The sequence below is a fragment of the Parasteatoda tepidariorum genome, unplaced genomic scaffold, assembly GCF_043381705.1.
Source record: "Parasteatoda tepidariorum isolate YZ-2023 unplaced genomic scaffold, CAS_Ptep_4.0 HiC_scaffold_732, whole genome shotgun sequence".
Taxonomy (NCBI): domain Eukaryota; kingdom Metazoa; phylum Arthropoda; class Arachnida; order Araneae; family Theridiidae; genus Parasteatoda; species Parasteatoda tepidariorum.
This window is the reverse complement of record NW_027261895.1, coordinates 956-16,168: the sequence shown is the minus strand read 5'-3', so window position 1 is coordinate 16,168 and position 15,213 is coordinate 956. Positions and strand designations below refer to the sequence as shown.

At 32.3% G+C, this 15,213-nt stretch overlaps 2 protein-coding genes across 2 annotated transcripts; one reads left to right on the top strand and one right to left on the bottom strand.

Annotated features, from left to right (window-relative positions):
* The first annotated feature begins 4,831 nt into the window (after positions 1-4,831).
* Positions 4,832-7,008, top strand: LOC110282744 (uncharacterized). The gene has a single exon (XM_021146809.3). The coding sequence runs from the start codon at positions 5,350-5,352 to the stop codon at positions 7,006-7,008; it is 1,659 nt and encodes a 552-aa protein (XP_021002468.2). The 5' UTR covers positions 4,832-5,349.
* Positions 7,009-8,642: 1,634 nt separating this feature from the next.
* On the bottom strand, positions 8,643-14,946 carry LOC107446145 (uncharacterized). The gene is made up of 5 exons (XM_043054796.2): positions 14,714-14,946; positions 13,454-13,670; positions 11,848-12,201; positions 10,864-11,078; positions 8,643-10,033 (listed from the first exon to the last, which is right to left on the bottom strand). The coding sequence occupies exons 1-5, from the start codon at positions 14,944-14,946 to the stop codon at positions 9,709-9,711; spliced, it is 1,344 nt and encodes a 447-aa protein (XP_042910730.2). The 3' UTR covers positions 8,643-9,708.
* Between the last annotated feature and the right edge of the window lie 267 nt (positions 14,947-15,213).

The following is a 15,213-nucleotide window of genomic DNA, read 5'->3' as shown; positions in this document are numbered from 1 at the left end:
TGGCAAGTTCCATTATCTCTTGGAATTGTCGCAGTGTGCGAAATAAAATCTCAGACATCAGAGATATAATTTTTAAATATCAGCCATCATGTTTTTCATTCCAAGAAACTCATTTAACATCCTCTGATAATTTTAATGTTCATAATTATGCATGTTACCGAAACGACCATGACGCCGGTAGTAGACCTAATGGTGGTGTCGCGATTTTAACATCAACAAGTTTTCCATCAATTCGTCTTTCATTGTCAACGTCATTACAGTCTATTGCAGTTAAGATTCATATAAACATTACGATTAAAGTGTGTTCAATTTATATACCTCCACATGCTTTAGTTTCACAACATGATTTAAACTCATTAATTCATCAGCTGCCTACACCTTTCATTTTGCTTGGGGACTTTAATGGTCACAATGAACTATGGGGTAGTTCCGACACAAATGCTAGAGGGCATCAAGTTGAAATGCTCATCCATGACCATAATCTATGTTTACTGAATCAAGGTGAAGACACTCACTTTCATGAACCAACGCGAACTTTTCATTGCATTGATCTTGCTTTATGTTCACCTGCGCTTTTACCCTTTTCAGAATTTTCGGTTGACAATGATCTTCATAATAGCGATCATTTCCCAATCATTGTTTCATATACATCTACTGCTTCAACCACTACAAGACCCTCTACATTTATTTACCATCGTGCTGATTGGAGGCTTTTCGCACAGCTTGCTGACATTACAGAAGATATGATATCAGATGAAAATCTTGAAGCTGCTGTTGAAACGGTGACTTCTGTGATCATCAACGCTGCACAAAGTAGCATACCAAAAACATCAACTTCTCGTCCCCGGCATCGCAAGCCATGGTGGACTGCTGAATGCTCCGCAGCTCACAAAGAGAAACAGAGGCTATGGAACATCTTCCGTCGGTATCCTACAACGGACCATCTTGTAAATTTTAAACGAGCTAAAGCGATTGCACGCAGGATTCGGCGACAAAGCCAGAGAGAATCTTGGTCACGCTATGTTTCATCCATCACATCTACAACATCTCCCAGACAAGTCTGGTCGAGGGTCAAGAAAGCGAATGGTATCTACCGTGAATTCCATCTTCCGGTATTTGATTTAAACGGTATCACGCACTCTGACCCTGTAGATGTGCGTAACATCTTGGGTGAAACATTCGCTGCCGTATCTAGCATTGACAGTTACAGCTCAGCTTTTCAAGCTCACAAGCATAGAGTTGAAGCCCAGACGCTGCAGTTTACGACTCGACGGCAGTTTCAATATAATTGTAAATTCACTTTTCATGAATTGCAGCGAGCATTGTCAAAAGCACCCAATACGAGCCCCGGACTTGATGGTGTATCATATCACATGCTTCGCCATTTGACTTCTGCATCTTTGCAGAATATCCTGTTACTTTTTAACAGATTATGGACGGAGCAGACATACCCATCTAGTTGGCGGCTGGCTCTTGTGATACCAATTTTAGAGCCAGGTAAGGATCCGACGGAACCAATTAACTACCGCCCGATAGCGCTGACTAGCTGCTTCAGCAAGGTATTCGAACGTATGGTCAACTCTCGCTTGGTTTACTTTTTGGAGAAGAAAAAACTCATCCCCGACTTTCAAAGTGGTTTTCGAAAGGGCAGGTCGACCATTGATAACATTGTTGCATTAGAAACACGTATCCGGAATGCTCTTGTCCGACGTAACCATTTTATCTCTATCTTCTTTGATATTGAGAAGGCGTACGATCGGACATGGAGATACGGCATTCTAAAGGCATTGTTTAATATGGGCCTCCGTGGTCACCTACCTATGTTTATCAAAAACTTTTTGAGTCAGAGATATTTTCATGTTAAACTGGGTAGTACACTTTCTGATCTCTACATCCAATCTGAAGGTGTTCCACAAGGTTGTGTTCTGAGTGTTACACTTTTTATAGTTCATGTTTCCTCCATTTTAAACATTCTACCCCCTGCAGTTTTTGGCTCACTTTATGTTGACGACCTCAATGTCTCATGCTCAGGATCTGACATGAGAGTAATCGAACGTCAGTTACAACTTGCTGTCAATAAAATAGTAAAATGGTGTGATGAGAATGGCCATACCCTTTCACCTTCCAAAAGCTCATGTGTACATTTTTGTCGGCAACGTCGGCTTCACAATGATCCTGTAATTCATATCCATAACATTGCTATACCAGTCGTTATGGAAACAAAATTTCTTGGAGTCATTTTCGATCATAAGCTTACTTTTCTGCCTCACATAAAACAATTGCGGAAAAGATGCGAGAGATCCCTAAATATGTTACGGGTGCTTTCTAACACGTTTTGGGGTGCTGACCGTACCGCGCTATTGCGAATTTACCAAGCACTTATACTGTCGCGCATTGACTATGCATGCACAGTTTATGGTACTGCTTCTGCTTCGCAATTAAAACGCCTTGATACGGTGCATCACACTGCATTACGCATTTGTAGCGGTGCATTTCGCACTTCACCCGTGGAAAGCTTGTATGCTGTTTGTCATCAACTGCCACTGGATCTACGTAGAATGCAATTGTCCTTGACGCACTACTACCGTATCATGTCTTCAGCCTCACACCCCTTACAGCATGAGGCTACTCCAATAAGTTTAATGCGCCTATATGATGCTCGACCTTCTTATGTACGTCCTTTTATAGCTCGCATGCGATCGCACATTCAAACATTTGCTATTTTAGATTCACCATCACAATCAGTTGACCACGTACTTATCTCACCATGGACTGTTTCACCATATCATTTTTATTCTCTATTTGAGGTGTCTAAGAAATCTCTTGTATCACCAACCATATTTCAACAACTTTTCCGTTCTCATCGTCATCAGTTTTCTCATTATGTTCCGATATATACTGATGGCTCAAAATCTCCTGGATATGTTGGCTGTGGTGTCATCATTGCTGACGTCACAAACAGCTACCGAATTCCTGATATATGCTCCGTTTTCACTGCTGAAGCTGTTGCTATTTTATTAGCATTACGACTAATTTCTACACGCTCTACTCGGAAGTATTGTATATATTCCGATAGTATGAGCGTTTTGAGCCAATTAGAAAAGTTTCACTGTGATACTCATCCAATTTTATGTTTCATTACTCATTTGTTAACTACTCTTCAGAAGAAGGGATTTGAAATTTTATTTTGCTGGGTACCAAGTCATGTTGGTATTCCAGGTAATGAACTAGCTGACTCAGCTGCACGATCTGCCACATCTGTTTTAACATTGTCCGTACCCTTCTCTGACATGAAACTACATGTTCGAAAAATTGTAAAATCATTATGGCAAGAACAATGGGACCTCAAAGTTTTTAATAAACTCCACAGCATCAAATCTGATTTGGACCATTTCCCAGTACTTCGATTGCGTAGAGCAGATGTAAAACTAACCAGTCTTCGAATTGCTCATACCCGGTTGACACACCTCCATTTGTTGCTAGGAGAACCCGCTCCTCAATGCCGTGGTTGTAACGTTCCTCTCACAATTCATCATATTTTAATAACATACCCATGTTTTAACCAGTATCGGTTAACGTATTTTGGAAGTTCTATTTTATGCATGCAAGATTTGTTAGATAATATTCATCATCCAAACATTTTTGCGTATTTACGTGCTCTTGGTATTTTTAACTGTATATAAATGTTTTAATACATTTGCAATTTTATTCACTTTACTTACTTCATGTATTTTATTTGATATTCACACTTTTATCTGATTTTATTCATCAACTTATACAATTTTATCAGTCATAATTATACGAATAACTAAGTGATGCACGCATCATGTCTTATGAACTGTTTTTACCGTATTGTTTGGCGCAGCATGTCCTCTTTTGGACTTTGTGCCACTAAACTCTACATTCAATCCAATCCAATCCTCACAAATTATCAAAATAAGAGAAATTAATAATTGATAAACTTAAAAACTTTCTTTTAATTTAAGCTGAAAATTACGAAAAAATAAACATTTAATATTCATTTTTGAAAGAAAGGATGTATTTAAAAATAACTTTAAAATCGCCTAAAAAAATTTATTAATATACCTTGGAAAAAAGAAACTTACAAAAATTTAACCAATGGAGAATAATCATAATAAAGAAAATATTTGTCATGGTATAGTCAGATTTAAAACTGTAAAACATATAATTTTACCAGTGAATAATTATTATTTAAGCAAAGAGTATTTACTTTTAAATGAAATATGAGTAAAAAAGTAACATTTTTATGGGCTGACATCTTTATTTTTACAAAAAGTGTACACAGAAGAAGCAGAACACCAGTGCTAGAACAGAACACCTGTGTCTAAGTATCATTCAAACTTTGGTTGTATTAACTAACCAAGCAGTTTAGCTGAAGGTTGCATTAAAAAAAATTAAACATATTTAAAATGAGAAAAATTAAGAAAATATTTCAAAATAACTCTAAGCAACTTTGACTTGCTTACCTTCAAATTCCTGCTTACTGACCCATGCTTCGAATGGGGCGGCACTGCTTTCAGGAACCAGGTTAACTACACTGGCACCAGGAAAGACAAGCGACTAGGGGGAGGACGATTCCATAATGTTAAAAACTTAGAGTTTCGACGGAAGAGTAAATATAGGGAAGAAGGGAAATTACGCTAAGAATATTGGGGATTTTTCCATTCGCATCCTTGGTGTATTGGCTAAATTTCAAAGGTTTGCCGTCACCGTTCGCATTTGTTTATGTTTATTTTTTGCGACGTTTGCTGTAATTATTGAACTCGTATAAAATATCTTATTCATTGAATTTTTTCGTTATATTTTTGTTTTTATTATTGTTATCTGTTTTGCTTTTGTTGTTTTAACATTTTTTTTCTTTAAAGTTAGTTGTTTTTTTGTTATTTTAAATTTGGGTCTTTGCGATCTGCTGTTTAAATGGATGATATTCAACATAAATGTGTTGAATGTGAGAAGACATATTCAACGAGTTCCAACTTGTATAAACATATACGTCTGAAGCATCCAGACAAAAGTTTAGAGAATATGCCGTTCGGATCACGATCCGGCATCAAATGTGCTGTTTGCAATGAAACATTTCCGTCTAAAGCGAAAATGGAATTTCATGTTGAACAGGTACATGATCTTAAAATCCAGAAGGAAATTTTTGAATTTTCTTCGTTCGACTCATTTTCTTCATGGAAAGGAAATATTGAACTTGAAAATCATGCTATGTTTGTCCAAAATTCTTGATCTAAAGATAATGGTAGTTTTAAAACCACCTACTACTATTGTCATCGAAGTGGAGTCTTCAATTCAAGAGGTATTGGAGAAAGAAACATTAAATGTATGGGCAGTAACAAAATTAATGCTAACTGCCCTGCTATGATGAAGGTTGTCGAAAAAAAGTCAGTTCTTACTGTTGAATTCACAAAAACGCACATAGGTCATAAAAATGATATTGGGAGAATGAAGCTCAGTGACCAAGAAAGAAATGTTATTGCTTCGAAATTATTGAACAAAATTCCTATTTCAGTTATATTAGATGATATCCGTGAATCCCTTACTGATGAATTGCAGGCAGTCCATCTCTTGACGAGAAAAGACATTTTAAATATAAAAAATCAGTACAATGTTTGCAATGGCGTTCTTGATTCCAGTGATGCTGTGAGTGTGGAAACTTGGGTGGAGAATATGAAAGGCAGTGAAGGCTCTCCAGTTGTTTTATACAAACCACAGAGTTCAACGCATGATATATTAACACCAGAGAACTTCCTCCTGGTCATAATGAACCCTTCTCAAACTCACATGTTAAGTCAATATGAAAATGATGTGATTTGTATTGACTTCACTCATGGGGTTAATGCTTATGGATTCGATCTTGCTACTATTGTAGTTTTAGATGATAAACGAGAAGGCTTCCCTGCTGCATTCATTATAAGCAACAGGCAAGATAGTGTTGCTCTTTCTGTAGCACTTCATGCTATAAAACATATTTGTGGGAATATCTCTCCCAAGGTCCTTATGACGGATGATGCGGAATCATTCAACAACGCTTGGAAGGACACGTTCGGAGAACCTCAGAAGCGTCTCCTTTGCTCTTGGCATATGGATCGAAGTTGGCGGAAAAAACTTTCAGAATTGGTGCCAAATAAGGAAGAGCAAGCCAATATTTATAAAATCATAAGATGTCTGCTATCAGAACCAGATCTCAACACTTTCATTGTGTTAGCAGAAAATGCTGTGAAATTGTTTCAAGATAATGAAGTTTCAAAACGCTTTGGAGTTTATTTTGAAAAAAACTATTTGCGCAGAGCTGAAGTATGGGCTTATTCATACAGAAAGTGGGCTGGTCTTAATACGAACATGCATATTGAGCGTATGCATCGAACAATTAAGTGCATATACTTAGAGGGGGAAAAGGTCAAACGCTTAGACAAAACGATCCATTGCCTCATGCAATTTGTGAGAGACAAGTTGTTTGACCGACTCATTGCTTTAGAGAAAGGCAAGATATCAACGTTACGCAATAGGCATAAGACGAGTAAAAGTCTAACATCTGATATATATCCACAGAACGAAAATGAATGGGTAATACATTCTCAAACAAGAATCGGGGAAATGTATTACGTTCGTAAAGCTGATGAATGCAGTAAGGAATGCCCTTTATTGTGTAAAGAATGTGGTTATTGCATTCAAAATTTCACTTGTAGCTGCATTGATAATGCCATACAATGGAATATGTGTAAGCATATTCATGCAGTTTGCTCACAAGTTAAAGACGCCGCAGTTTCTACAGAAGTGGTAGACAACAATATCGAAACCTCTCCCGAAGATGATTTGATAATTGATGAAAATGAATTGCAGGTTATCAAAGACAATGAAAAGGATGTTCATGTCACATCGTTAAAAAGAAAAGTTGAGGATATTGATGAATTAAAATCAGATGTGAAAAAACTTCATATTGAACTGGGTAAAGTAATAGAGGAATGTGATTCCCAGGAATAACTGTTAGAACTAAAAAATATTTTGACAAAATCAAAAAATTTATTTAAACGTAAGAAAGATAAATTCTCAGTCTTATCCAATGATCCTCCAAACAAAAAAATTGCTCAACAAAGATNAAAAAATTTGACATTCTGTTTTTTATAACATGAATAGAAAAACTAACGCAAATATTTTTTATCCTGTGAGAGTGATTCTTAAGATGAACTGCTCCATCCTACGATTTGCATATGCGGAGGCAGGTTATTTCGATAATAGCATGCACGAGCAGTTCTTTTTACATATACATAGTTTCAAACCATTCAATGCACTTCGATAGAAAAGGAGCAAGCGATAGATGAGTGTCTTCGCTAAAAATATATTTCATGTATCAGATTCCGATTCTACTTTAACGTTGATCAGAGAGGCGTAAATTGCATACAGTGAGAATCGCAGTTTTGAAATTTTATCCTGAAGAATGAACGAGAAGCGGGATTTCGGCCTCTTGGCTAACAAAGATAAATGTAAGTTATCAAAAAATATGGCAACACTAAACTTCTATGTCTATTGAGCGTTTTCAAAAATGTTGCATAAGCGAGCTATAAGCTGCAAATTACAAAAAACTCCAAAACCGATCGTCGATAATCACCATCTTCAAAAATATTGTATTTATTTACAATACTTCCTTAAAAAAGTAACTTAAAATATAATTAACAACTGAAAATTAAGACGATTTCAATTATGAAAACCGAAAACATTTAAATGCACGATGAACTGTGTGTCATTTTCTATCATTCGTTTTCTTTTGCTCAAAGAAAGTATGTTAAACAATACTTATCAGAGGTTTCTTTAGTCACTCTGTACTTGCCATTTGGTAGGTACACTTTGAGCAAATACTTTTTAAAGTAACACATGTTAAAAATAATCAATATAAACAATATATTTTAGAAGCTAAACATATTTTCTCTTCATCTTAAATTTTTTAAAAATTATTATTGTACCATGACATTAAAAAAGAAAGAATGAAATCTTGCCAAATTGTTAAAATAAATTTAGTCTAATTATTTTTTAAAGACGATGTGTTTAAACAAATAACATTTTCAATAAAATACTTTTTAATGTTCACACTATTCTTGTGCTCACTTTATAAGAAGAAGAAAAAAAAAGCTGACCAGTCTTTTTACTTGGAAAGATCAGGGAGATTTGCAACTTGATTTAAGGGACTGCCCTGTTTTTATAGTTGTTTTACTGTAAACCGTTTACCAAGACCATTATTCTGCCACAGATCACAATACCAAAATCTCTCCTGTAATCCAACATTACAAAGTAAATTTTTTTTTCTCTGTATATAATTATCTAAATTCCTAAAAAGTCTGTTTTGGTAACAGTTATATATATGTATATAAATACATAGAGATACTTATCCCTTAGTTTTGTATTTGGGGAGATTTCTATATCATGTTCTGTGGCAGATATTCACCAAGTCTTGGCAGCGACCTGCACGAAACTGAAAAAAAAAACATGTTCAAAATTTATTTGGCACCTTAGCGATTGTAGTTGGCTTGACAGATTGGAAATTATGGAAGTAAACACACCACTGATCTTCCTCGCTCCTCCATTACACAAAAGAAGGTGATTTGTCAGAAATGGGTGAGACAAAAGGAATGTTAACTTTTAGAGGAACAATGAAACTGATAAGAATGTGGCAAACACTTGGACATAGTGTCCATCATATCATTAATAAAAATCCGGAAGCCGGATGACTCATGCAATACACTGTTGTATTCACCCTTTACACGAATTAACTCTTGAATTGGATGCTGAAAGTCAGATGAAGAAACGAATTAAAATTTCGATAAGGATTGCAAGTTGTTCCAAAATAAACTTCATTTCAGTGCATTGTTTGAAGAGTATGTATTGGTTGACATCAGTTTTACCTTGTGACGTGCTTACGTTAGAGGATATTTGTGATTGTACAAATGAAACAGAAGGACTGAGTGAAGTTGAAGATATTAATTGTTAAACCTTTGAAACCTTAAATAACGTCGGATAAAATAAAAAATATGGTAGGTAACTTTGTTTTTATTTATTACCTATTTTGTTTTAAATGAATAGTAATGAAAACTATACAATATATAAATAAACAAATAATTAAATAATAAAAACTCATATTTAGTAATGAATGTAATACTTTATTGTACACAAAAAAGAAATTTAAAAAAAAAATTAAACAAAATATCCAAAAATCATTCCAAACATTACAGGTGATTTCAAGAAATTTTTGAAGAAGCAGCTGTTGAACAGGAGGAATATGAGAGTAAATATATGAGAGGAACAAATAATAGAGAAAAAAAAGGGTTGCAAAAGAAAACTATGCAAATCAAAGTTATAAAATTATAATTTTGTAAAATTGTTTTGAATTAAAGAAATTTTGAATTAAAAGTTTTTAAATTATAAAAAAAAATTAGTTTCTTAAATTATCAACTAACTGGAAAACTATACTAGATCATTACCAGAGCTAGGATGTCGATCTTCTAACTATTTTAACGCTGATTAAAAAACTATTTTAACGCTTGCTATTTAAGAATTCGTAAAAATAATAAAAATTAATTAAACGTTTAGATGAAATCAATAAAAAATTCATAAAAAACCGGTCCTAATAATATCCTGTGCAGAAAAATTAAAGAAAAAAAAAATGTTATCAGCATCGTAGCCCTAGAAGCTTTACTCGTTTCCCACTTGTGGACACAAATGGGAAACGTGATCTATATAGTTTTCCAGTGTGATGTTGTGATTTGCATAATGTTCTTTTGCAATCTGTAATTTATTGTTGATGCAACGATATTTTTTCCTTTGTTGGGGTGGCCGTGCTCTGCCAGCACGTAGCATCATAATGCTACCTTCATTCTCGGCCTGAATATTTCGCAACAATGTAATCATTGCGAAAATATTCAGCCGAGATGAGGCACGTTTATTTATTTTTGAGTGCCACCCCTCAAGGTTATTATTCGTCCTCTCATTTCTACTCTCATAGTGGTTCCAAATGGACCTAAAAAATAAAAAATTATTTGAGTATTATGATATATGACAAGCAAAAATTGTAAAGCTTTGATTTCACCTAAAAGAAGATAAGCCATTTCATGAATTGGAAAAATGAAATTATTTGCCACAATTGAACCTTTTGCTAGATTTCCTTATAACTGAATATTTCATGCATCCCTAGCAGTCAGATATAAAACTATTTTTTTCTTACTTAAGAGGGCTTCTATACTTTAAATAATTTGCGATAAGTTTCTTCCACTATATAGAATCAATCTGGGTAACTTTAAAAAATATTTAAAACAAAAATTCAACCTTCATAAATTAGATATTTGATAGCGTCATATGATAAAAACATGTAACATCTTTATTTTTCAATACTGTAGTAATATATAAATTACATTTTTTAAGCTTTTTTTTTCTTCTGTAAAGCTTATTATTAAATACCAGGTTTTAAAGACATTTCAGATTTTTGAACTCTTACACTCTATACTATACTACTTGACTACTATATCTTTTAAGTTTTTTTTTTCAGCGTAGAAGATATTGTCAATGGTATGGGAGGGTGTATTTTTTCTCCATCTACGAAATGCCTTTATTTATAAGGTTAGAAAACAGAAAATTTTGTATCAAAACAGTACTCACTTAAATTTTTTGTTATTTTTGCCTTTCAACAATTAATACAACCTATTTAAATTTTCTAAAATTCATATCTAAATTTAATGCATGTTATATTATTTTAGAATAGAACTTATAGTTTGCTTATTGAAGGACAGCATGCATATCATAAGTTACATGTTACAATTTCAGTTTTTATAAGTAATAAATGAAAATACTCACAAGTCAAATTTAGATTCTCCTTCATCTAAATATGTTCTTGCCATATAATCTGTCATTTGATCTGTAGCAATCCCTGGAGGAGCTTCGTTTTCCAGCCAGATGAAAGCCTCGCCCATCATGTCTGGTGGCACTAATGGAAGTGCCACCAGTCTCTTAATCCATTTTCGTGTCACATCGTCATTTTTAAAATTGTGAACTAGCCCCAATTTTTGCACCTAAAAGAATTAATTAAAGATGAATTAAGAAAAGTTTGTCTATTTTTTTCGTATATATACCAATCTGTAACCAATGTTTGTATACTAATTTAACTAATCTACTGATGATTTTTTATTAACTATACCACATTGTAGCCAGGCCTAAAAAAAAGCTAGGATTACAGAAAAACCTTTATTTTAATTAAATATTGAGACATAAACTGTTAGAATCAAAATAGAATGTCAGATAAGTGAAAGGGAATTAAATCTGTCGGAATTTTTTAAACACTTGAGGTGTTTGACGATTTATTTTAAAAAGGAGGTATAAATTAGTTAAAATCGAAGCTCACTTTGAGTATTATAAAGCTTATTTATGAATAATTTAAAACAAATAATTACATACATTCACTTGATTTTTTTAGGAATTTTTTAAAAAAGTACATTTTCTACATCATTTGAACAAAACCTTTAAACCAATTAACATCTTAGTCAGTAATTAAATAACTAATGCAACTGAGTTACATGTTTTTGCTTACAGCAAATTCTTAACTGTAATTTTCATTCCTGGCAACAACAAAGTTAATGTGTATTTCATATAAAACATATAGTTTTTATACTTAAAAGCTTATGTATTTATTTTTATCAAAGCAATAACTTTTTATGATTTAAAATACTCTTCATCTCGTTATTTAAATAACACAGTAGATTTCACCTTAACATCCTGAATGAGAGTTCACTAACTGAAATCAATGATAACATAAATTAAAATTTTCTGACAGCTTATATTTACCTTCCTCCAAACATTTTGAGCAAAGTGGAAGTAACAGCCCTTGACTGAAATATCTGGAAATGCTTCATTTAGGGCTGACATTACTCCCACTTCAAAATCTAACATACTGGTGGCAGGTGCAAAGTTGAGGCCAATGTCTCTTGCTTTGGCTTTCATCTGCTGGAAAAGACGGAGGTATGTTTCCTTCCTCTTATCTTGGAGTAGAGCGAATGCAAAGGGAAACATTACCCCCATAAACCTGGCATGGATGGTATAGAGCTGTGTGAAAAGAAGTGGGACTATTTTGAAAGTACCATCCAGCCAGATTTTATCTGCTCCACACAATACCCTCAAATTTTCCTCTGTACAGAAAACCTGTAAAAAATGTTATTTGTCTTTTACTATACATATATTATGTCAATGCATCTTCATGTAATACTATGAAACTTTTGGTCAGCATTAAAGAAGAGAAAACAAAAACAGATTTTACTTTTTGTGATCTGAAACGATCAAGTTTTAAATATATGATATCCATTGATAATTTTTAATAATAAAAATACATTTTGATTTGTATTCATACTCTATATTTAATTTGTACATAATTTTTCTTTCATAGTTTTATTGATACATCTATACACATGATTTTAAAATGACTTAGTTAATTTTTTGAAATAAAAATTTCAGTTATTAAGTCTTATAGCCATTTTTTAAAACCTCTTTCGTGTCATTTTTGGTATCGGTGTTCGAGACAACAAGTAGTCTACTAGTTTGAGACCACTAAATCCCCTTTTGACACAACTATGAAATAAAACACGCTGGCCATCCACCAATTTTTCTCTTAGATAATTTTTTTTTTAATTTTACAAATTTAAAATATTTACTAAGTAGAGTTTCCTTTCACATCTATAATATTTTTTATAAGTTAGTAAATAAATTCAACAAGTAAATGTTTATGGATTTTTCAACAAATTTTATAATTTTAATCTCTTAATTTAATAAGAGATATAATTAATGCTTATTATCTCTTATTTTCTTAATTTAATAATTTTAATCTTTTAAGCATTTTATGACATACTGCACAGTGCAGCAGGACACATTATATTAAGTTAACAATAATCATTACTGATTATTGTTATTATTACTGTTATAAATTAAGTTAAAAATGAAACCAATGTCATCAATCATTATTTTATTAAATTTTAAAATCAATTTTGTATGATTAAACAAGTTTTATTCCAAGTAAACTAACAAATGTGATGTTATTATGGAGCATAAAAATGATTATAAGTGATGTACAATCATAGCTGCCAATCAAGTAGATTTTATTAAATATACAATTAATCATAACTGTAGCAAACTGTGAATTATGTTTACTTGTACTTTCGAATAGGCATATAATTCAGATTTTTTAATATATGTAATGTAAGGTTTAAACTGATTTCTATAAATGAGGGTTGCTTCATTATATATTAGTAATAATTATTTAAATATTCAAGCAATAATCTGTACAAAAATTCTATTTCAATATAGATTTTTTTTATGAAACTTACTCAGTTTTAGGCTATTATAATTTCAGATATTTTTTTTTAGCTTTACAATATTTAGATATTATTGCTTTTATATTTACCAGAAATCTTTCTTTTCCTTGGCCATCATCTATACAGAGGAATTTTCGGCCATCTGTTGTGTTCTGCCAATCTTCTGTTAGGTTAATTTCATCTACATTATGTGGCAAGGCAGGTATGAGAGCATGTCTGGCCCTGTACATCTTCTTTATTAGAGTGGTGAATCTGGGTATTGTGGCAGCAGCCTCCAGGGATGTTGCATGTTTTCCAACTGCTTCACTATTAAAATAAACAAAGTAAAAATCAACTTCAAATCAAATTATTAAGTGCTGTAATTATATATTAATTAATATATATTAATGTTATAAAAGAAATTTTATAATATTAATAAAAAATGTTATAAGTTTTTAAAATCAAAAACCCAACCCTGAATTTAAGATGTCGATAGAATAATTTCCTCAACAAAACTTTATGTTAATAAAATATTAAAAATAGAACATTGCTTAAAATTAAATTTCTTTATTCTTAGTTTGCATATATTTTTAGTTTTACATACTAAAATTAATTATTATTTTGAAAATTTTAATTTTTTTATCAATAGGGTGGGGGTGGACACAAGAGAATATATATATATATATATATTATCAAAATAAAAAAAGAAACTTTTTTGAAATTAGTTTGCATATGTTTTTAATTTTAGTTACTAATGTTGATTACAATTCTGAAAATTTAAATATTTAACAGAGATTTATCAATAGGGTGAGGTGGACACGTGCGAATTCACTATATATATATATATATTATTAAAATAAAAAAAGAAAAATTTTTAAATTATTAAAATAGATTATTAAGTAAAGATATAGATACATTGCTTTTTGTGCGACCTTAAATTTCCTTTTAGATAGTATTTAAATAACAATATATTATTTCATGCTTCATATAAAATTATATGACGAAATTTTAACTATAGATGTGTAAATTCCGTTAAAAAAGATTTTAGATATTTTATTTTGATTTCTTTATTTTTAATTTATTTGACCACATTCATAGTGAATTCCTACTTTAATTGATTACCATTATTGATAGTGAAGTCGTACCTCAATTTTCACTGGCAGATTAATATACAATAATATATAATTAATATTAATCTAAAATTATTTAGCTAATTAAATGTTATACGCATAGTTCTTAAAAATATTTAATTTTTATTAAATTTAACAAAATATAAATGCTAGATTTTTTTTATCCTTATTCGGAAACAAATGTAGTTAATTAAAAATGAACTTTACATTCATTATAAAGACAATCAAATAAAGACTTACTCGTACAATCTCTTGACAGGAACAGTATTTTGTTCAACAGCTTGTCTTTCCATTGCTATCGTAAACTCACATTCCCTGATCATCTTCGAATCATCTTCGTGATTATGGTGTCCTGCTTCAGAAATTATCTCATCGTTATGTGTTCGAAGTCTTGCGGAGCAANGATGAAGAGATTTCACACGCGAAAATCCAGCAATTCCGAGACAGCTAACATGAAATGTGCCGATGCACATTTCACGTACTTATGTACAAAACAGATATGCGAGCAGGCCAAATGTATCAATTGCCGTGATGAGCAACGAGCTTGTTTTCCCAGGTGCATTGCAAGACTCAAAAGAAAACTGAGAGGAGACCCAGACAAGAGAAACAAACCCTTCGAAATACATATGTGATTCCTACTATTCTCCAAGAGGATGCAGCCGTTGCTGAAGGACCAATTACTTGTAAACTCGGTGAAGTCAAATATGTAGAGATCATCCCACGAGCCCGATCCCACCAAG

Coding starts and splice junctions, on each gene's coding strand:
- LOC110282744 (XM_021146809.3), top strand. CDS start 5,350: ATGGGCAGTAACAAAATTAATGCTAACTGCCCTGCTATGATGAAGGTT.